At 44.8% G+C, this 22,734-nt stretch overlaps 1 protein-coding gene and 1 long non-coding RNA gene across 6 annotated transcripts in view; one reads left to right on the top strand and one right to left on the bottom strand.

The window, feature by feature from the left end:
• The window catches only part of LOC138747616 (protein AF-10-like), a 222,294-nt gene that overhangs the window by 13,856 nt on the left and 185,704 nt on the right, over nt 1-22,734 (top strand). For all 5 annotated transcript variants that reach the window (XM_069906998.1, XM_069907001.1, XM_069906997.1 and 2 more), the window contains exon 3: nt 17,174-17,228. In XM_069906998.1, the coding sequence (XP_069763099.1) occupies nt 17,174-17,228 (55 nt within the window). The remainder of the gene's footprint in view (nt 1-17,173; nt 17,229-22,734) is intronic.
• LOC138746736 (uncharacterized) lies at nt 3,508-7,315 on the bottom strand. Its single transcript, XR_011347084.1, has 2 exons — nt 7,179-7,315; nt 3,508-3,733 (listed from the first exon to the last, which is right to left on the bottom strand). It is a non-coding gene; the product is annotated as an uncharacterized lncRNA (long non-coding RNA).

Genomic DNA, 22,734 nt, shown 5'->3' with positions numbered 1-22,734 from the left:
GGTGGGGAAAGGGAGGGACGGACGGTGGGGAAAGGGAGGGACGGACGGTGGGGAAAGGGAGGGACGGACGGTGGGGAAAGGGAGGGACGGACGGTGGGGAAAGGGAGGGACGGACGGTGGGGAAAGGGAGGGACGGACGGTGGGGAAAGGGAGGGCGAGAGACGGACGGTGGGGAAAGGGAGGGCGAGAGACGGACGGTGGGGAAAGGGAGGGCGAGAGACGGACGGTGGGGAAAGGGAGGGCGAGAGACGGACGGTGGGGAAAGGGAGGGCGAGAGACGGACGGTGGGGAAAGGGAGGGCGAGAGACGGACGGTGGGGAAAGGGAGGGCGAGAGACGGACGGTGGGGAAAGGGAGGGCGAGAGACGGACGGTGGGGAAAGGGAGGGCGAGAGACGGACGGTGGGGAAAGGGAGGGCGAGAGACGGACGGTGGGGAAAGGGAGGGCGAGAGACGGACGGTGGGGAAAGGGAGGGCGAGAGACGGACGGTGGGGAAAGGGAGGGCGAGAGACGGACGGTGGGGAAAGGGAGGGCGAGAGACGGACGGTGGGGAAAGGGAGGGCGAGAGACGGACGGTGGGGAAAGGGAGGGCGAGAGACGGACGGTGGGGAAAGGGAGGGCGAGAGACGGACGGTGGGGAAAGGGAGGGCGAGAGACGGACGGTGGGGAAAGGGAGGGCGAGAGACGGACGGTGGGGAAAGGGAGGGCGAGAGACGGACGGTGGGGAAAGGGAGGGCGAGAGACGGACGGTGGGGAAAGGGAGGGCGAGAGACGGACGGTGGGGAAAGGGAGGGCGAGAGACGGACGGTGGGGAAAGGGAGGGCGAGAGACGGACGGTGGGGAAAGGGAGGGCGAGAGACGGACGGTGGGGAAAGGGAGGGCGAGAGACGGACGGTGGGGAAAGGGAGGGCGAGAGACGGACGGTGGGGAAAGGGAGGGCGAGAGACGGACGGTGGGGAAAGGGAGGGCGAGAGACGGACGGTGGGGAAAGGGAGGGCGAGAGACGGACGGTGGGGAAAGGGAGGGCGAGAGACGGACGGTGGGGAAAGGGAGGGCGAGAGACGGACGGTGGGGAAAGGGAGGGCGAGAGACGGACGGTGGGGAAAGGGAGGGCGAGAGACGGACGGTGGGGAAAGGGAGGGCGAGAGACGGACGGTGGGGAAAGGGAGGGCGAGAGACGGACGGTGGGGAAAGGGAGGGCGAGAGACGGACGGTGGGGAAAGGGAGGGCGAGAGACGGACGGTGGGGAAAGGGAGGGCGAGAGACGGACGGTGGGGAAAGGGAGGGCGAGAGACGGACGGTGGGGAAAGGGAGGGCGAGAGACGGACGGTGGGGAAAGGGAGGGCGAGAGACGGACGGTGGGGAAAGGGAGGGCGAGAGACGGACGGTGGGGAAAGGGAGGGCGAGAGACGGACGGTGGGGAAAGGGAGGGCGAGAGACGGACGGTGGGGAAAGGGAGGGCGAGAGACGGACGGTGGGGAAAGGGAGGGCGAGAGACGGACGGTGGGGAAAGGGAGGGCGAGAGACGGACGGTGGGGAAAGGGAGGGCGAGAGACGGACGGTGGGGAAAGGGAGGGCGAGAGACGGACGGTGGGGAAAGGGAGGGCGAGAGACGGACGGTGGGGAAAGGGAGGGCGAGAGACGGACGGTGGGGAAAGGGAGGGCGAGAGACGGACGGTGGGGAAAGGGAGGGCGAGAGACGGACGGTGGGGAAAGGGAGGGCGAGAGACGGACGGTGGGGAAAGGGAGGGCGAGAGACGGACGGTGGGGAAAGGGAGGGCGAGAGACGGACGGTGGGGAAAGGGAGGGCGAGAGACGGACGGTGGGGAAAGGGAGGCAAGGGAGAGAGAGAGAGAGAGGTGGGACAATTGAGGAGGGGAGGGAGGGAGGAGAGATGGGAGGGAGGGCAGAGAGGGCAGAGAGGGGGAGAGAGAGAGAGAGGTGGGACAATTGAGGAGGGGAGGGAGGGAGGAGAGATGGGAGGGAGGGCAGAGAGGGCAGAGAGGGGGAGAGATGGGAGGGAAGGTGGCTAGAGGGGGAGATGGTAGAGGTTTCATTTCAATTTGTAGTATGGCTAGATAATTGGACAGAATGTTCTGGATCAAATCAGAATGTTCTTTTCTTACCTGGCAGCTTCTCCATTTAGGTGCATGATCTAAAAGCTGATTGATGGGAAGTATTTCACTACTTCAGGATGTCAGATGGTTCACATCCTATTGGAATTTTGCCTGGCATCCTGAAACTGTCGAGAGGTGCTGTGGGGATGGGATCAGTAATCTGACTCTCTACTCTGTTACTTAGCACGAGGAAAGGAAAATAAAAGGGAAAATGACTACTTGGCCTATTGAGCAATCAAAGGAATCACTTCCTTGCAGTTCCAGAGCAAGTTGTGATGAACACTATTTGTTTTCCGATAGCATATTCTGAAAACAATAGAGAATTTACAGTACATCATTTATGTGGCGTATAAGAATGTTACAAGGCATTTCATTAAAGAAAAAATGATTCTGAACAATATGCATAATGAGATTTTCAACAATATGCCAAATTTGTAGATTTTAAGGAGTGTCTTAAAAGATATCAATTTCTAAAACTAAGAGTTGCAGTTGAAGCTTTAGCCAAAATGTGCAGAGATTGGCAAACAAGATTGCAAGTTTTGAAATTAATACACTGTAGCTACTGCTACACAGAATGAAACCCACCACTAACATGATGGGGGTTTCAAAAGAACTGTTTATTCAAACTTCACGTGCACCCTTTAAAGGCGACGTGACTTTGCCCCTGCATTGGCGGTGACATCATCACGCATGCCCAAGGTGTGCACTTTGGCCTTAGCCATGAGGCATGGAGGTCCCCCCGACGGCACCATCTTCTCATGGCTGCCCTGCTGGTGCGGCGATACAAGCAGGATCAATTCGCCACAAGTGATGTGTGCCGCCACACAACCCCCCCCCGAACCGGTTTACACGTCTCACTGCTTGGGCGGCTGACCTCGTGGTTTCGGTTGGCCGTCAGTACTGGCTGGCTAAGGTCCAGATGTGCCACCTTGAGACCGTTGACTGTGAATATCTCCTCCTTGTCCCCATTGTTCAAAGTTAATGTTTTGCCTGAGCGCTTCAGGACTTTGTAGGGGCCCTGTAGTGGCACGGGGTGTAGGCTTCGCCAGATGAAAACGAAGTCAGTCGTGGCCAGTTCTTTGTGGATAAAGGACAGGCGGCTGCCCTGGTGGGTCGGTGGTGGGGGTGGCGCTAGTGAGACGAGTTTACCCTGCAAGTCTGCCAACAAGGTCTGATCCTTGGTCTCCGAACCAATGCTTGGGCCGAAGAACTCCCTGGGTAGCGACAACCAAGTGCTTTGGCGATGCGTCCAGAAAGGGGTGGGGAGGGGTTTCACTGCGATTGCATTGATGGCTGTTGTGTCCATATCGGGAGGCCAGAAAACCATCTGAGCTCACTGGGGTCACCAATGTAGCGACTGCTACACAGAATGAAACACACTGCTAACACGATTGGGGTTTCAAATGAACTGTTTATTCAAACCTCGCGTGCGCCCTTTAAGGGCGGTGTGAGCTTTGCCCCGCTTCGGCAGTGACATCACGCTCACCCGAGCCGTGTGCTTTGGCCTTAGCCACGAGGCATGGAGGTCTCCCAATGGTGCCATATTTTCGCGGCTGCCCCGCTGGTGCGGCGATAAAAGTGGAGCTGGTTCGCCACGAGTGATTACAAATAAACAGTCTAAAAGACAAAAATATTATACTGTACTTACACTAAACAAACTTCACTTGCATGTATATACAAACCTTAAAGCATTTTACTTTATTTTCTGTCAAATTCTTTGAAAACATTTAATTGTCATTGCATCTGCAGGTTTCTCCCCTCTACGGAGCTGCCTGAAAGATGAACAATGACATTACAAATAATTACCCGTCCCTCCCCCATGTTTATATATAAAGCCTCTGAATGGAGTGACTCTTACTAAGCAGGGATAAGAGAGTCACCCCAACAGCGAGTGCCATTAACCTGCTCTTCATCCTGGGTGACGCCATTTTATTCAAACACAACTTTATTCAAACAGCGGCTATAAGCAAAGCATGACCAAGGGACAATGCTGGCTGAATATTTGCTCCAATCTCACCAAATTTTTATGTGTACTTCAGAGAGCATTTACTTTTACAAATTTAAGCTTGCATATTTTTCTTACCTATTATTTTATAGTTCTTTTTATTAATTTTTTTGGCTGGTTGCTTGAATTTGGATACTAGGGGGTTTTAGTGGATTTGCTATGATTTGTTTATTGATTGTGTGTTATCCCTGCCACAGCTGTCATTTATTGCTCGTCGAGTTACGGTTGAGTGGGTAATGGTAAATTGACTTCTTCAAAAGCTGCAGGTCTTCTGCTGAAGGTACCCCTTCACATCCTCCCTCCCTCCCCTCATCATCTTACCTCCTCCGCTCTCCCCTGAACACTCCACTCCTCCACACTCCCTCATCACCTTACCCCCTGTCTGCCCCCACCCCTGTGTGCCCCTTCGCCCGCTTCCCTGTGCACCCCATCTCTGATCCTTCCACACCCCTTCCCACCTCCGCATCAGCTCACCCCACATCACCTCAGTTCCCCTTCTTCACCCCACCTGTTCCTCAACTCCCCTTCACCCCCACTCCTCCTCCTCCTTCTCACGTGCCAACCCTCCACCCTGTGATCAGGAGAATTGTAGGGAGGGAGTTGCAAGATTCGTACCTAATGATAATGAAGACACGGCAGTAAACTTCTATCTTGGAATGCTGCTTGTTGATGAGGAACTATTATGTAACTTCCTGCAGTGTTTTGACACCAAGAATCAATTTTCCATTTACGTGTATACAAAATTTTAATCCTCTGACTGGAAAAAAAAAGTTCACTTCCTTGTTGAGGGTGGAAATATCAATCTCGTTATTGTTGGTGCTCGTTATTGTTGGTATTTTTACAATGTACAGACTGACAGATTACAACTGTCCTATGTTTGCCTTTTGGTGTCTTTAGCACAACACCTTTACAGTGCCAGCGATCAGGACCGGACTGGTGTTCAAATCTCATGCTGTCTGTAAGGAGTTTGCAAGTTCTCCCTATTCTGTGTGGGTTTTCTCCGTGGGCTCTGGTTTCCTCCAAAATGTACTGGGGGTTGTAGGTTTATGGGGTGTAAATTGGGCAGCACAGACCTGTGGCCGAAATGGCCTGTTACCATGGGGTATGTCTAAATTTAAATTTAAAGAGGATGTGATTGACAAAATATTCACTGTGGGTGAATAAAAGAGATGGTGGTGGAAGTCGAACATTTCTAGGATCAAATTTCACCCTCTCCTCTACCAGGAAAGGTATAATTTCCTCCACTCTGCACTGGAATAATTCAATCTCCTTATTGAAGTTATGATATAGACCCAAATGTGTAGTTCCATTAATTTAGCTTAGAATATTGCTAAAAACCATCCATTAAATTTAAGGTGTTAATTAATTAAAACTAACAGGAATTTTTATTCCTTCTCTGAACTCCTCCCCCACTGTTTCCTACAGAGACACAGAATAAATCAGGAGTTAATCCTGGCTGAGTTTATCACCACCACCTTGCTTCCTGACCCAGCTTCTCCCTGAAGTGTTCAAGTCACTGCCAGTGTCCCAGGTGGTTTAGCTTCATTCTTGTGTTAACACACATTAGCGTAATATGGGAGTATTGAGCTCAGCTTTTGAAATTAGTTCAGACTTCAGAACCAGAGTTCAGTGTACACAAATTTCCAAATGAAATTGAACTTCTAAATTTAAATGTTTTTAAAATTTAGATATACAGCATGGCAACAGGCTATTTCAGTCCATGAGTCCATGCCGCCCAATTTACACCCAATTAACATGTACTCCTTGGTACATTTTGAACAGGGAGAGGAAACTGGAGCCCCCGGGGAAAATCCACGCAGACACAGACAGCACGGGATTTGAACCCCGGTCTCAATCACCGGCGCTGTAAAGGTGCTGCGCTAACAGCAATGTCAACTGTGCCTTTGTCATCCTTGTTGAGAGTTACTTGGCCAATGAACATTTTCTTTACCCTGGGAGAAATCCCTTTTTGTGGCCACCTTTAGCGAGAAGGTACAGAAGCCTGAAGTCTGGCACTTCTAGATTCAAGACCAGTTTTTCTCTAATCGCTCTTGAACCTCCCTGTAATACCTTAATGATAAATTATTGCATGATGACTAAATAATCTGTTTGTAGTATTGAAACATTACTTTTCTAGATGTAGTCTCATGCTGTGTTGTAGTAATTTACTGTATACTGTTATTGGTGCATCTGTACATTGAATATGTATATATGACAATAAACTTATCATGGTCAATACATGGAGGGAGCAAGTGTCAGAGCCTGGCTGAGTTAACTCCCCATTCACCTGGCAGTGTGAAAAGACAACCAGTCCAACCTATGATTTGTGACGTCAGCGTGTGCGTGCATCTCAGTGGCGGGAAATTTGTCACTGTAGGCTCTAGTTATAAGTCACAATAAGCCTCTATTTATGTGTACAACTACACAACTCAGCCTCCCTATCTGCCTCCTCCTCCTCCTCCTCCTCCTCCCTGATTCTCCTCATGTGCTCCATGAAAGAGTGGTCTTCTTCAGCCAGTATTTCCAACACAGCATTGATATGTGCTGACGAGACTTGCCTGATTTATAATACGGATTTGAAAATCAAATCCATTCTCCTTTACTAATGAAGTCAGTTACAACCGCTACATTCAAGAGACATTTAGACAGGCACTTAGATTGGCAAAGCAAAGAACCGAATGGCTCTAAGGCGGGAAAATGGGATTAGATGGGGAAAAGAGGTCACAATGGACAATGGTTGAAGGGTCATTTCTGTGCTGTTCAAATCGGTCCACTTATCAATTCCAAAAAAAAATCTTTAAAGAGTGGTTGGAGTGAAGAACTGGGCATCGCAAGAGTTAGTTAAGCTAACCACCGTAGAAAGCTTTAAGACATACAAGCATACATACAGCACAGTAACGGACGCTTCTGGCCCACAAACCCATGCTGCCCAAATACACCCAATTAACGTGCAACCCCCTGTTCGTTTTGAAGGGTGGGAGGACACCGGAGCGCCTAGAGGAACCCCACAGAGACACAGGGAGAACGTACAAACTGTAGACAGCGCCAGATTCAAACCTGGATTGCTGGAGATAGCTTTTGTTCTCTCTTAAACTTGTTTCGATCTTCCCTTCTCATCAAGCTCAACACCAGGTCCCACTTCAAAATGTTGACTGACCATTTCTCTTCATGGACACTGCCTGACCTGTTGAGTCCCTCTAATTTGTCTTTCTCTACTCAGAAGACGGTTAAAGTAAGAAGGGAAAAGGCAACAAATATGGTTTATTAAATAAGACATTCCACTGCTATCTACAAATAAGGTCTTTTCTAAGGGGTAAGTGAGGTCCAACTATGGCACTACCAGCGTGCAGTGACATAGAGACCTGATTCAAAAGGGGAACACATGGAAGTTTATTTTGAAAATGTAGTTCTTCAGGCAGAGGGAGGGGGCCTAAACCAGGCCTTCTCAAGTCAAGGCAGAGGTGCTGGTCAGACCTGTGTCATTGGCATGTGATGTAGGCTGGTGCAGTATAACTTTCTTCTCCAGCTAAATCTGACGCTGCAAAAATTAAAATCAGAAAACCCAGACCAATACTTCAGATGTGGCATTGCAATAGGAACCTTTGTGCACACAACCTGGACATGTACCAAGGAAAGGACTTTTTGGGTGGACCTGGGTGAAGCCTTGGAGAAAATCTTGGGCAAAGAATTCCCACAGGATCCAGAATTGTTCCTGCTGGGAAATATGATGGACATAAGATTTGTAATGAAGCTGTCCAAATTTCAAATCCAATTTGTAATGGTCGCATTGGCAGTGGCCAGGAACTGCCTATCAGCTACCTGGAAGTCTGACTCCAGCTTGAGCATTGTGCGCTGGAATGCAGAAATGCAGAGCTGTATTCCCCTGGAGAAGATTACCTACAATCTCAGGAAAAATCACAGTACCTTCCTTAAAATTTGGAAACCGTATCTAAATTTCAAGGGTTCACAGCAATAGAGTGGGCTGTCTTGCCTCGCTGCCTAGCTCCATCCCATCCCAATCCGGGAAAAAAGAGCCATGGATAGGATATTGGCCAGCTAACAGGCTTCAGGGGCATAACAAATCTGCATATCCCTGAGTTATGTTTTTAACCTTCGTGTGAGCGTCTTGAATGTCGTATCTGGTGATAATGGGGGAGGGAGGGGTTAAAAAAAAGCTCGGACTCAATGGTGAACCTTGATTAGAAATGATGACTGTAAGTTTGGATGAACATTAATCATTGTATGTGTTTGAGTTTGAAAATTGATGAATAAAATATTCAAAAAAAAAGGGAAAAGGCTGGTGTGGAGCGTGGCCCACACTGGTGGGTGTTTCTGGACACTCTTGAGAAAATGTGTTGTTCCGTAACATTAGTGTGCTTGGCAGCAGAATCAACAATTAGATTCGTGGATGAGAGATTCCCCTAAACTCTGATACACTTGGCAGTGATGATACTGATTTGCAGTTGGTCCACTCTTGGTGTAACACTTTCCTGGGATTGGACAGTTGCAGCTGGAAAGAAGAAACCTTAATAGAGAGTAAGAACTGAACTGTGAATCTTGGATTGTTTTGTTTGGTGTTCTCACCCAACTGGTTTTGAAAATTGTGCTGCAATTTAGGTTGGTGTAAACCAGTTGATATTGGCACATGCACATAGCTCTGTTGGTGGTGGTTTCTCCACTGTGGAAACAAACTAATGAGAAAGTTTCTTTTGACAGGGGTGGCACAGTTGACACCTTTACAGCACCAGTGATTGGGATCGGACCAGGGTTTGAATCCTGTGCTGTCTGTTAGAGAGTTTGTACGTTCTCCCTGTGTCTGCATGGATTTTCTCCCGGGGTTCCACTTTCTTCCCACCCTTTAAAAACGTACCGGGGTGTAATTTGGCCAGCACGGACTTGTAGGGCTGAATTGGCCTTTTACGGTCCTGTATCTCTAATTTAAATTTAAAAAAACCTTTTTGGCTCAACTGTGGTTTATTCCAGAAGTAGATAGTCAGAGAATGTCATCCCTGAGCCAGATGACAGTGCGATTTGCCAGTACAATGGAGGCTGCAAAATGTTTTGGGACATGCATAAAAAATGTGAAAGAAAACACAGATTTATATGTGAAATGTTGAGGCACTGATGGCTTGAAAGGGAGGTTATGAGGAATATCTTAAAGGAGAACAAAATAAACTGTTTTAGGGAGGCAGTTCCATGCCTTAGAGCATTGGAATGTGAAGAGAATTGGAATGTGACACAATTGAAAGGAAAACAGGTTCAAGAGAGTTCTATGATGGTGAGATGGGTCTCTTCCTGCATGCAAGTTTGATACACGACTAAGAATTTATTCTCTTCATGCTAACATCCTTATTTCACATGAAGATTGTTGGAGAAATAATTTGTTCTCACTTACTGATTCAGCCCCCACCAACCTACTCCACCCAATTGGTCCTGAAAGAATCAAAAAGGAGGCTTGTGCTATTCCTTCAAATCTCCCTCTTGATTAAGTGTGTGTCATTTCCCAGATGTTTGGGGCTCAGTTAACTGAAGGGCAAACTGCCGAGAAGCAAGCCTGTGATATTCAGGTTCTCTGGATTGGAGGATGCCGAAACTTGCAGAACGTGTTAGGCAGGAGAATGTTGCAAATTTAAATTGGGCCCAAGATTTTGGAAGGACCTAAAGATAGGAAGCATATTTCCACACCCTTCCCATGAGGAATGTCTGACTTTGAGACCTGCACACCTTTCTGCTGAGTTACAGCTCTACATCTTTCAAAATTCTGCTGGTATGACTCACCTGTTGCCTCCATCCTGCACCAAGACATTGTTTTGTGATTTCAAGGTTTTGGGAGTATTGTATGCAGTTCTGATCACCACTGTACAGGAGGATGTAGTAGTGGGTAGAAAGAGTGCAAAAGAGATTCACCAGGTTGTTGCATGGAATGGAGGGCAATAGTTTATAAGAGAGATTGGATGGTCTGGTTTCTTTCTCAGTGGAATGTAGCTAAGGGGGACCTTGCAGAGGTTATTGAAAGGATAGATTGTCAGTAATTTTCCAATAGTGATGGCAAGTTGAAAACTGGAGAGCTAGGTTGAAGATGAGAAAGAAATAATTTGGTCTGTGGGGTGGCTTTTTCGCACACAGACGATGGCAATTATGTGGGAAGAGCTGCTGGAGGAAGAGGCAGATAAAGTTGCAGCATTTAAAATGCAATCAAGACAGGTACCATCTCTGAGTATCTTGGAGGATCTTTCCTGGACCCAACACACCAATGGCATCATCATGAAGAAAGCATGTCAGGTCCTCTACTTCCTCAGGTTTGGCATGACATCAGAAACCCTGGCAAATTTCTACAGATGTGTGGTGGAAAGTGTGCTGATCCCAGTACCCCTGAGTGGAAAGTCACGACCAATAAGTGGTAATTCTGCCTTGCCTATAAGAAAAATAATCTCCGGGTTGTATATGATATTATTTGGGTGCTCAACGATAAATCTGAACTTTGAATGGATTGGAAAGGGTGGCGGGGGGGGGCGTTATGGGCCTCATGAGGGTAAATGAGATATGCAGGGATTGGGATCACGGTTGACATGATCAGATGAAGCGAAAAGCTGTACAACACCGTTCCTATGACAGAGGGTGATGAATATCTGCTATGATCTACTAGAGGAGGTAGTGAGAGTAGATGCAATTACAATGTCTAAAAAGCATTTAGATAGATACTTGGATAGGAAATGTGCAGAGAGATTTGGCCTAATGAAGGAAAATGTGGTTAACGTTGATGGGCATAGCGGATGGTCAGCAAGGACGAGATGGCTGATGGGAATCGTGTCGTACGTCTGTACAATTCAAGATTCAATGTTCTTTTTATTGTCACTTAATGATACAAAAAATGTAATATATATACATGATATACTTTAACTTTTGTCTGTCATATGGCAAAAAGTTGCTTTGAGCATTGCCTGGCACCCCTAACAATAAGAGAAAGAGAAATAAAAGAGAATCCTTTCAGAGATGCTGAGTGTCTGAGGATTCGTCTCCTGTGCTCTCTCAGCCTCAGCAGCTCAGACTCCAGTTCAATCCATTTGCAACCCGAGCTCCAGATCCAAATCTCCAATACAATCAGGAGGCTTCAGTGCCCGAGGTCCTTCAGGAGCCCTTCTTGCCTTCAGCGCCCTCTCACATTTTGGTTTTGATACCTGGTCCCATTCTATAATTTGTATCCTCACTTGTACCCCAGGCTGGTTCTGCACCAGCCCTCACCCTTATGGGGCAACAAACAATCTTCTGGAGGAACTCAGTGGGTCAAGTTGCATCAGTGGGAGAGAAACAATTGTTCATGTTTCTGGTTGGAAGCCTAGGCGTTCTCTCAATGCTGCCATCATTCTAATCCCCTCAGCTTACTGTGCCTTTCTTCAGCATTCTTAAAAGACTAAGGAAGTTCCCCTGACCCTCAACAACCTGCAGGTGTACTACTGAGAGCATACTTGCTGGTTACATTGCAGTGAGGTATGGGAGCTGCTCTGAGCAAGATTAGAAGAACCTACCAAAGGTGGAGAATGCAGCTCAGAGCATAACACAAAATGCCCTATCCTCCATGAACTCCATCTACATCTCTTGTTGGAAGCAGGAAAGGCAGCCAACATACTGAAGGATCCTTCACAGCCCATCACACTCTCTCCTCTAATCAGGGAGGTTTAAAGCCTGTTTCTTTCCTGCAATCATCAGGCTCCTGAATGAACCCCATAACAGTGCCATCGTGCTCCCTTTGCTTGGTGCTAATTGTTCTTTCTTTTCATTGTAATCCTATACTCTGTAAATGGTTCTCTTCACACAGCTATACTAACGTAAGCAATAACCTGTTGCGCTGTTCTGAGAAGAACCCTTCTCACTTTACTCTGTATTTTGCAACAACTTAAGTACTTCTCCTCTCTGCTTTGATGGGTCATCTCCCAGAATCCTTTAGAGCAGCCATTCTCAACAGGGACTATACGACTTCTCTAGGGCCACAGCACATTTAAGTAAAAGCCTTGTTTTCTTCTCACCTCAGATAACATAATTTTTAAAAATGTTTTTAAGAAGTTGATAGGATTACATAATGTCATCATGAAGAAAGCTTGTCAGCACCTCCACTTCCTCAGGAGTTTGTGGAGGTTTGGTATGACACCAGAAACCTTGGCAAATTTCTAGAGATGTGTGGTGGAAAATATGCTGGCCAGCTGCATTACGGTCTCATGTGGGATCACCAATACTCCCGACCGTAAAACCCTGCAAAAAGTAGTGGGCACAGCCCAGGACATCACAGGCAAAACTCTCCCCATTGCCGAGAACATCTTCAGTGAACATGGCCAATGGAGAGCAGCAGCGATCATTCAACGATCCACATCACCCAGCACATGCTCTTCTTTCTGCTATCATCAGGAAAGAGGTGTAGATGCCACAAGGCTCCCACCATTAGGTTCAGGAACAGCTGCTCCCCCTCCAAGAACCCTCTGCTTACACTTTCCAATGCCAGCCACAATAAGGCATTCTCCTCAACAATAAACTCAATCAGGGACTCTTACTTTTGCACTTTTATTTCTTCCTGTGTTTTACAGTCAGTTTGTTTACAGTTCTTTATTTGCTTCCATTTGTACATTGTTGTAATTCTGCCTTCCCCACAAAAAAAGAATCTCAGGGTTGTATGTACTCTGAAAATAAATCTGAGAGAAGTACAAAAAAAACTTGACTGCTACACAAAGGAAAAGGGCCCATAAACTTTGAGCAGAGACCTCGGGAGATCAGAGCCGAAAGCAGGTTATGCATGGCTGCTCTAAGTAGTGTCTTGGGTATTATCTTTAGAATCAGAATTTATTGTTAACATTCACTGTTTTGTGGCAGTATTGCAGGTGCAAATATTTCTATAAATTACATTTAAAAAAATAAAGTAGTGGTAAAGAAGAGAAAGTGAGGTGATGTATGCGGTTTATTGTTCATTCAGATCAAGAAACTGTTTTTGTACTATTGGGTGTTTGTCTGCAGTCTACCTAATCTCCTTCCTGATGGTAGTAGTGTAAAGAGGGCATTCTTTAGGCTAAGATGACACAGTGAATGAAAGTTGTATGCCTACTGTTTGATACTTCCCATGAGCAATAACACTTTTCCTGAAAGTGTAAGAACCTTGACACTAAATCTTTCCATAGGCGGAGTTGTTCAATGACTTTGTAGTTATGCCTTGTAGCTGGCATCAGAAAGTGTGAGAGAGGATTTTTGGAGCAGAGGTCATGTTTTGTAATTTGAAACTTTTAAGCCTCTTGGCTAACGTGATGGTGGATTTGTAAAGCACTTTGTGATCTGGGTTAATTTGGAGCATTTGCACTAGTTTCTGTTCTCAATTAAAGGGTAAACCCTCTGACTTGGTCTCTGCCGTGGCTATTTACTGTTGTAAACCGAGTACAAGCCTTGAGATGGTTTTAAAAAGTTCTGAGTAATTGTATCCTCTAAATATATAACTTGCATTTTTTTTTCATTTGTTGGCCTTGCAGGTGATGGGCTAGTCTCACTACAACCTGTAGTAGCAGGCTGTTAAATTATAATAGTTGCTTCAACATGATCAAAGTCACTTTCATCAGGCAATTGAAAATGTCCTGATTAGTTGGGAGTGCAAGGAGAGAGACACCGTCAAGCAGTCAGAGATCTCTCGAGAGCTGCTAAAAAGGGTAGTCAGTGGCTCTGGATGAGGAGAAAGGATTTCACCTGGGCACCCAAATGAGTAAATGCCATCTAGGGGGCGAGTCCAGGATGCCAGGATTCACCGCTGAACCCTCCGGAGATGCCGTGGGTCTATCAGCGAAACACTAAGGAAGGAGGGTGCCCACTTGATAACCCAGAAGATGCCACCACTCTCTTGGCAACCCCACAGAATCTAAGCAGCAAGTCTCAGGAGTGCAATAAGGGATATTAACATCTAGTCCTACATAACATACCTAATGCAAGCTCATTGATCATGAGAGCCATTGGAAGGTCTGAAACACTCACTTTATTTTTCACCATTTGGGAAATCTCAAGTAGCTAAACATAACTGTATCCAGGGAGTTTCAATTGGGAAGGATTCACTGAAGATGCAAATCAGCTGAACATTTTCACGTTGATTAATAATATATGCATGAACTGGCATGAACTGAAACTTGAGAGGGTTTCCACCTACTGCTTGCTTGGGCAGTAAATTCCACAGATTCATTACTCTCTGGGAGAAGCAGTTCCTCCTCATCTCTGTTGTAAATCTACTTTCCTGAATCTTGAGGCTATGTCCCCAATATTTAATCTCACCTACCAGTGGAAACACCTTTTCTGCCCCTATGATATCTATTCCTTTCACAATTTTGTATGATTTTATGAGATCCTCTCTCATTCTTCGAACCTCAGCAAGTATAGTCCCATGCAACTTAGTCTCCGGATTGGCTGCGGAATGCTTCACAGCTAATCCAAATGCACTCTTGGTCCACAGTCTATTCATGATCTGGCACAGTTTATGATTTGAGCATCCTCGATGTTCTAGAGCAGCCATTCTCAACAGGGAGCCCTATAGCTCACCCTTGGAACCACAGCATATTTAAGTAAAATCCTTGTTTTCTTTTCACTTCATGTAAAATAAATAATTTTATGCCTTTTAGTCACTCGGTAGAAGTACAGAAGAAACCAAAACTTGATCACTTCACAGAGAAGGGGACCCATAAACATCTAGCAGAGTCCTAAGGGGGCCATGGCCAACAAAAAGGTTGAAAATGGGAGCTCTAGAGTACTTCTATCAACTGAATCATATTTGGAATGTTTTTATGGTTATGCTGCAGCCAGACCCTGGCATGTGGTACTGACACATTCAGAACTGTATAGACCCCCATCTGATGACCTGGAGATTCAATCATGTAGCACTTTTCTTTGCATTGTATAACTGAAATGTTTTTCATGGTGGAACAAGATTGAGATTATTTCCATTCAAATAATATCACTTTGCAATTCTAATTGGGCATTTCCGATCACATCCAACCCTGTGAATAGAACACAATTTCTGTACCAGATGATACCATTCTCCATGTTGCTCTGCTCTGGAGTTTTTTTTTTAAATCAGTGCGAGCTGCTTCAATCTTTGGCTGCTCCTGGTCAAATGGATGTTAATAGCTCTCCTTGGGGCTGTCACACCCAAGTGAGTTCTGCTAATTATTTCCACATTTGGAGCCCAGATCTCTTAATTGATTGATTTCTTCGTTTTGCAAGGTGCTGACTAGTGAAACATTCAGTCACTCCCAAGGCCATTTATTTTAACCAAAAAATAATGCTCATTATTTAGGAATCTGGCTGTCACTGATCCATATCACCTTCTGGTTAAGCACCATTCCAATTTTAAGATCTTTCCATGAGAGGTAATGACATTTCACTACACACCATTTCCCTGATCAAGCAGGAGTTACTCCAGGAGCCTCGAAATGCAAAGGCCAGATTGCAAAAGGATAGTAGGTTTTCCCCCTAAAGGTTGTTTGGTGAACTGGACCTTCTGGGGGTGGGGGGTGGGGGGGGGGGGTGCACAAACTAAAATCAGTTGGTAGAAGAGAAATACGGGAAAAAAACAACTAAATGGTTGTTTCACATGGAAGGTGGGTTGGGGGGATGTAAACTTTGAGCAGAGTCCTAAGTGGGCCATAACCAAAAATAAAAGGTTGAGAATGGCTGCTTTAGAGAACAATCTGATGGTGTTTCTGGTTATCATAAATAAGATGAATTATTATTGTTTCCTCATTTGGCATCATTGATTATGAATTGAAATTCCAATGTCAGATTTGAACGCTGGTGTCTGGATTACACACTTATTATCTTAACCCCCTGAACCATCACAAGCATAATTCTCTTCCTCCATTATTGGATGTCAACATCTCTGAAGGTCCATCCTGGGGCACCACATTGATACATTCATGAAGAAGGCTCACCAGTAGTTATATTTCATTAGGAGTTTGAGGAGATTTGGCATGTCACCAAAGATTCTTGCAAATTTCTGCAGGTGTACTATGGTGGAGAACATTCTGTCTGGTGGTATCATTGTCTGGTGTGGAGACGCCAATGCACAGGTTATGAAAAGGCAACAGAGTATTGTAAATGGCCAACACCATCATGGGTATCAGTCTTCACTCCTTTAAAGACATCCTTAAAATGAAGTGTCTCGAAAAAGCAGCCTCTCTCCTCGATGACCCTCACCACCCAGGTCATGCCTTCTCACTGCTGCCATCAGGAAGGAGGTACAGGAGCTTGAAGACAAACACCCACTGGTACAAAAATGGCTTCTTCCCCTCTGCCATCAGATTTCTGAATGGACAATGAACCACAGACACTACCTCACGGTTTCCTCCTTTTGCACTAATTATTTCTAAATAGTGTATTTACAGAAAGGTAATTTCTGTAATGTTTGCACTCGTACAATACTGCTACCGCAATACAACAAATTTTGCGACATGACAATAAATCTGATTGTGAATATTGGATATTAGTAAAACTAAGAATTAAGGGAATTGAGGGGCTATATAAGGTTCTGGTGAGATAGACCAAGGTAACTGACTATTGAAATAAACACATGGAGTGAGTGTCTGAGTACTGAGCTGACAATAGAAGTTCTAATAACAGACACAAGAAATAGAAAGGCTGCTTTTGCAATTGAAAATCAGTGTGTGTTTATCCTGCAGCATCTATTTTCATCCTTAAGATTACACAGGTTGTGACCTTTTTAATTACCTCCTATTCCAGTATTTGTGTGCTGTGTTGATCTGATGCTAAAGTCCTGTCTAGACTGATAAACATAAGAAGTGCAGACGCTGGAATCTTGAGCAAACAATGAGCTGCAGGAGAACCTCAGAAGGTCAGCCAGCATCCACAGGAAGAAATGGTCAGTCAACATTTTGGGTCGGGACCTTTTATGGAGACTAATCTGATACTGGTCAGGTTACTGCCTGACCCAGAGTTCTTCCAGCATCTCATTGTTTGTCTAGTTTAATGGCTGTCCTACAGTTGGTTGAAGTAATAAACAATTAATCCCTACCTTTTGTTTCCAGCGATGTGAACTCTGTCCCCACAAGGACGGTGCCCTCAAGAGAACTGATAATGGAGGTAGGTAGCAAAGTGTGGATTTTAAGGATATGGATAATACTAAAATTAACTAAGTGCGCAGAGGTGTGCAGCAAATACAGGTTCATAAATTATCACTGGTCATAACGTTCATTTCATGAATAGTGCCTTGGTCACTTTCCCCAAACAACACCTCTCCCTTCTGAATCTCAAAATGGTCAATGAACAGGAGGAGGTCATGTGAACCAGCTTTTCCCACTCGAGGAGGTCATGTGAACCAGCTTGTCCCACTCTCTTGGAATCTCTGAATAACAGTAATAACATGGAAACAGGCCTTACAACTCTACTCACCCACACCTTCTCCCGTCAATCGCATTGCCTAGCACTTGGTCCATAGCCTAATGATTCAAAGGCTCACATAAACACTTATTTAAAAAGCTGTCAGCAACTCTCTGTGGCAGTGCACTCCAGCTATAATCACTCTCTGGATGAAGTGGGTCCCTTGCCTAACCTCCCTGAATCTCATTCCCCTTGCCCAAAATTGTTGCCCTCTAGTTTTGTCTACCGCTGATATAGGGAAAGTATTTCCAGTAATCTACCCAGTTGGTATCTCTCATCATTTGTATATATCAATCATGCTGAACTCCTCTGCTCCTGGGAGAAGGGACTGAGGTTCTTCCCCACCCTCTCTTGTCCCCAATGAACATTGTAGATGATTCTACCATTATTGCCAGCTTTGCATTTTCAAATGTGAATCTCAGCTCACTTTTTGCCTTTCATCTTCATTCTCTATCCCTTATTAATGGGATTCATGAAGTCCCTTTGCAACCTCCTCTTTTAGAAAGAAAATATCTCCAACTTCTCCAAGCTAGTAACATATCAAAAAGTCCTCATTCTGAAATTAGTTTGGCAAGTCTCTCCAGGGTCTTCACATCTTTCGTAATGCGTCTCCGTGACTGGACTCGTTAGTTGTGTTTTATAAAGGTTTGTTGTGACAGTTTTTGCTCTATGCCTCTGTTTATAACCCCCAGGATACACAGCCTGTCACATTCAACAAGTTCTTGAATGGACTTGTTCATTGTCACATCCACTGAGATACAGTGGAAAAACCTTGTTCTTCTGAACAAAATGTAACATTTCACATTCCTCAGCATTAAATTTCTTCTGCCACCCATCTGCCCATTCCATCAGCCTCTTCGTACCTTCTTGGAATCTCCCTCACAGTTCACTACACCTCCAAACTTTATGCCATCTGGAAGTTTTTTGGAAATTGTCACAATGCACCCTAGTGATGTATTTGACCAAATTACCAATTACTGACCCTGCAGAACTGCACTGTACACTTCTCAATCCTGAAAAACAGCATCTGTTTCCTGTCGTTAGCTAGTTTTATACCCATGTTGCTACAGTCCCTCTACAAGTCCCTACCTTTCTAATCTTGTTCTGATTGCGGTATTTTAAAATGGCTTCCGGTGTTCATATATGCTACATCAATTGCATTTATTCATTGGTACTTTTATTTCATCAAAAGATCTCTTATCAAGTTAGATGCTACTTCACATGAGAGAGAGCTGGAGAAGATTTGGTCATCAGTCCACACCCACCCAGATAGGGAATGGTTGATTCTCTTGTTCCCCCTTGGAATTCCAGCAGCCTCTTCTTCCTTTTGATGACTGATGCACTCATTTGCTATCTCAGCTATGTTCTCTAATCAACCTCACCTCCAGTGGCTTCACTAGAGTTGGTGTCATCTGGGGCAGTAATTTATGGTGTCACCACCCCTCCAAACCCCCACATGGAGCTCCTCCTGTACCAGACCATACAAACTCCTTAGTAATGTTTTTTAAACTAGTATTGCTGATAAATCACACATACTAATTATCACAATATTATAGCTAAACCAGAAAATTTGGCAAAAAGCAGCAACAAAAAGCGTGCTTGTAGCGCTTGAGAACCAAACCACATGATTGGAAGCATCATTGTAATTGGGTAATAAGGACAGCTCTGACCGGAGTGCATTAGAAGGTTCAAAAAGCAAATTAGCATCGAGTTTTAGCCTTGTAGGTGTATTAATACATGTAAGCTGGGCTTACAAAAGACGTTTTTGTTGTTATAACTACAGGGATATTTTTATATTTTAAAAAATACCTGCTGAAACACTGCACAAAATTTTATAGGCAGTCATTTTGGTGTCACTCCCTCTCATGGTGTTACCCGATGTGGCCCGCACCCCCTTAGTGACGACAGTGCTCACCTCTCCTCTTATCACAATTTTCTTTCCCATTCACATATCCCTGAATTATTTTTGGATTCCCTACTTTTTAAAAATTTAAATGTATTTGAATTTAAACCCCGGTCACTGGCACTGTAGCAGCGTTGTGGTAACTGCCCCACCCTATGTTATTGAATGTTTATTTCCTGGATTGTGCAGTCAATTTGTTTACATTGATTTCTTCATTTACATATCTCTCTTTTGAACACTTATCTTTTCTTGAGTACAGTTTTTTGCATGACCTATAAGTAGAAATTCGCCTGGACCACAGGGAAAAGAATCTTAGGGTTGTATGTGATGTAATTTATGTATTAAATTTTAAAATTTAAATTAAGTTTTTAAAATTTAGACATTCAGCATTGTAACAGGCCCTTTTAGCCCATTACCCCATGCCGCCCAATTACACCCCATTAACCTACACCCCTGGTACATTTTGGAGGGTGGGAGGAAACTGGAGCCCTTGGGGAAAACCCACGCAGATACAGGGAGAACATACAAACTTCTTACAGACAGCGTGGGAATGGAACCCTGGTCTCAGTCGCTGGTGCTGTAACAGCGCTGTGCTAACTGCGACTCTAACTGTACCGCCTTGACAATGAATCTGATCTTTGAACTTTGACGCCACCTTTCCACATAGAAACATAGAAGATAGGAGCAGGAGTAGGTCATTCAACCCTTCGAGCCTGCTCCGCCATTCAACGAGATCATGGCTGATCTTAAAGTTCAGTACCCCGTCCCCGCCTTCTCTCCGTAACCTTTAATACCCTTATACTGAAGAAATAGATCTAATTCCCTCTTAAATATATTTAATGAACCTGCCTCTAGTGCCCTCTGTGGCAATGAATTCCACAGATTCACCACCCTCTGGGTCAAGAAATTCCTCCTCATCTCAGTCCAAAATGGTTTGCCTATTATCCTCAAACCATGGCCCCGGGTTCTGGATTTTCCCATCATTGGAAACATCCCATCTGCATCCATTCTGTCCAGTCCTGCCAGAATTTTATAGGTCTCTATGAGATCCCCTCTCAATCTTCTACTCCAGCGAGTATAATCCCAATTTGCGCATTCTTTCCTCATAAGTCATTCCTGCCATTCCAGGTATCAGCCTGGTGAATCGCCTCTGCACTCCCTCCATTGCAAGAACATCCTTCCTTAGATAAGGTGACCAAAACTGCACACAATACTCCAGGTGGGGTCTCACCAAGGCCCTGTACAGCTGCAGTAAGGTATCCTTGTTCCTATACAGTTTTCTTTGGAACCTTTTGGTGATGGCCCAATCCTTCATGTTTTCATCTGAAACCCATCACCTGCAGGTTTCCTGCTCTGTTTTCTTTGATCACCAATGGAGCATTGGTTTTAGATTCCCAACACTTGCCCCTCATGTGAATGCACCTCAACTGCAGCAGAATTGTCTCAGCTTTAAAGACTTTCCATTGAGTAATACCTACCAAACTTTGATTTCAATTAATTTGGGTCAGACCTTACCACGATGAAATTGGCCCTTTCCCAATTGACTGATTTTTACCCTGCAGTGGTCTTTTCCATCGTTATCCTGATCCTTGTACTTTTATCATTACTGGTTCTAATGCTCCCACACATACTTCTCCCTCTTGGCCTGACATATCCCAGAACCCAGCAATGTAACCTTCCTCATTGGGCCACAACATAATGAAACTCAGTTCTCTTTGTCTCTAATGTTGTTGCTTTCCCTGGCTGTGTTTGGCTGCTGTCCCAGACCATTCTTGGATGGATAAAGTCCCCCATTGTTATCACACTATTGCTTTTACACAGTTCTGCAAATTCACTGCAGGTTTGCTCTTCAATATCATTCCCACTAGTTTTTAATATCTAGCACATTCTCAATAGAGTCATCTATTGTTCCATGCAAACATATATACATGTATATTCTGTCTTTGATTACTCCATGACATCCTCTCAGTTGAGCACTGAAATGGCTGCTTATTGCTGTGTACACACACACACACACCATAACGTTTGGGACAAAGGTACTTTTTTCCTTTATTTGCCTCATGTGCCCAGTTTTATATTTGTAATCAAACAATTTAAATGTGGTTAAAGTGCACATTCCACATTTAATTCAAGGTTATTTAAGCACTTTATGTACATAGTCCCCGCATTTCATATTTGGGACATAACAATGGTATGTATCTTAAAATAGTCATGTTTAGTACTTTATTGCATATGCCTTGCATGCATGACTGCTTAAGCTCTGTGATTCATAGTCATCACCTGATGCTGAGTATAATCTCTGGTGTTGCTCTGCCAGATTTCTACTGCAGCTATCTTCAACTCTTGCTTGTTTTGGGGCTTGTCCCCTTAAGTTTTCTCTTCAGTATATGGAAGGCATGCTCAATTGGATTTAGATCGGGTGACTGACTTGGCCATTCAGGAATTTCCCGATTTTTAGCCTTGAAAAACTCCTTTGTTTGGGATCTTGTCTTGCTGAAGGATGAAGCATCGTCCAATGAGTTTGGAAGCATTTGCTCAAACAAGAGCAGATAATAATTTTCTATACACCTCAGAATTCATTTTGTTACTGCCATCAGCAGTTACATCATCAATGAGTATAAGTGTGCCAGTCCCTGTGGCAGCCATACATGCCCAGACCATAACATCAACACCACCATGTTTCACAGATGAGATGGTCTGCTTTGGATCTTGGGCAGTTCCTTTGCGCCATCACACTTTGCCATCTTGCCATCACTCTGATACAGGTTAATCTTGGTCTCAACTGTCCACAAGACCTTTTTCCAGAATTCTACAGGCTCTTTTAAATACTTCTTGGCAAACTGTAATCTAGCCATCCTGTTTCTGTGGCTAACTAGTGGTTTGCATCTTGCAGTGTAACCTCGGTATTTCTGTACGTGAAGTCTTCTGTGGACAGTAGTTATTGACATATCTACACCTGCCTCCTGAAGAGTTTTTCTAATCTATTGGGCAGGCTTTTGGGGATTTTTCTTCATTACGATGAGAATTCTTCTGTCATCAGCAGTGGAGTCTTCCTCGGCTTACCTGTCCCTTCGTGGTTACTGAGCTCACCAGTATGCTATTTCTTCTTAATAATGTTCCAAATAGTTAATTTTGGTAATCCTCAGGTTTGGGGGATGTCTTTTACTGTTTTATTCTTATTTTTCACCCTCATAATTGGCTTATTTGACTTTTATTGGCGCAACTTAGTCCTCATATTGAAAAGTGGCAAATACAGATTCCAAAGGTGATCAAAAGCTTAGAGGTAAGCCTAATTCACTTACACCT

This window comes from Narcine bancroftii, chromosome 12 (assembly GCF_036971445.1).
Source record: "Narcine bancroftii isolate sNarBan1 chromosome 12, sNarBan1.hap1, whole genome shotgun sequence".
Lineage (NCBI taxonomy): Eukaryota > Metazoa > Chordata > Chondrichthyes > Torpediniformes > Narcinidae > Narcine > Narcine bancroftii.
Note: the sequence above shows the minus strand (reverse complement) of the source record. Positions and strands in the feature narration are given on the sequence as shown.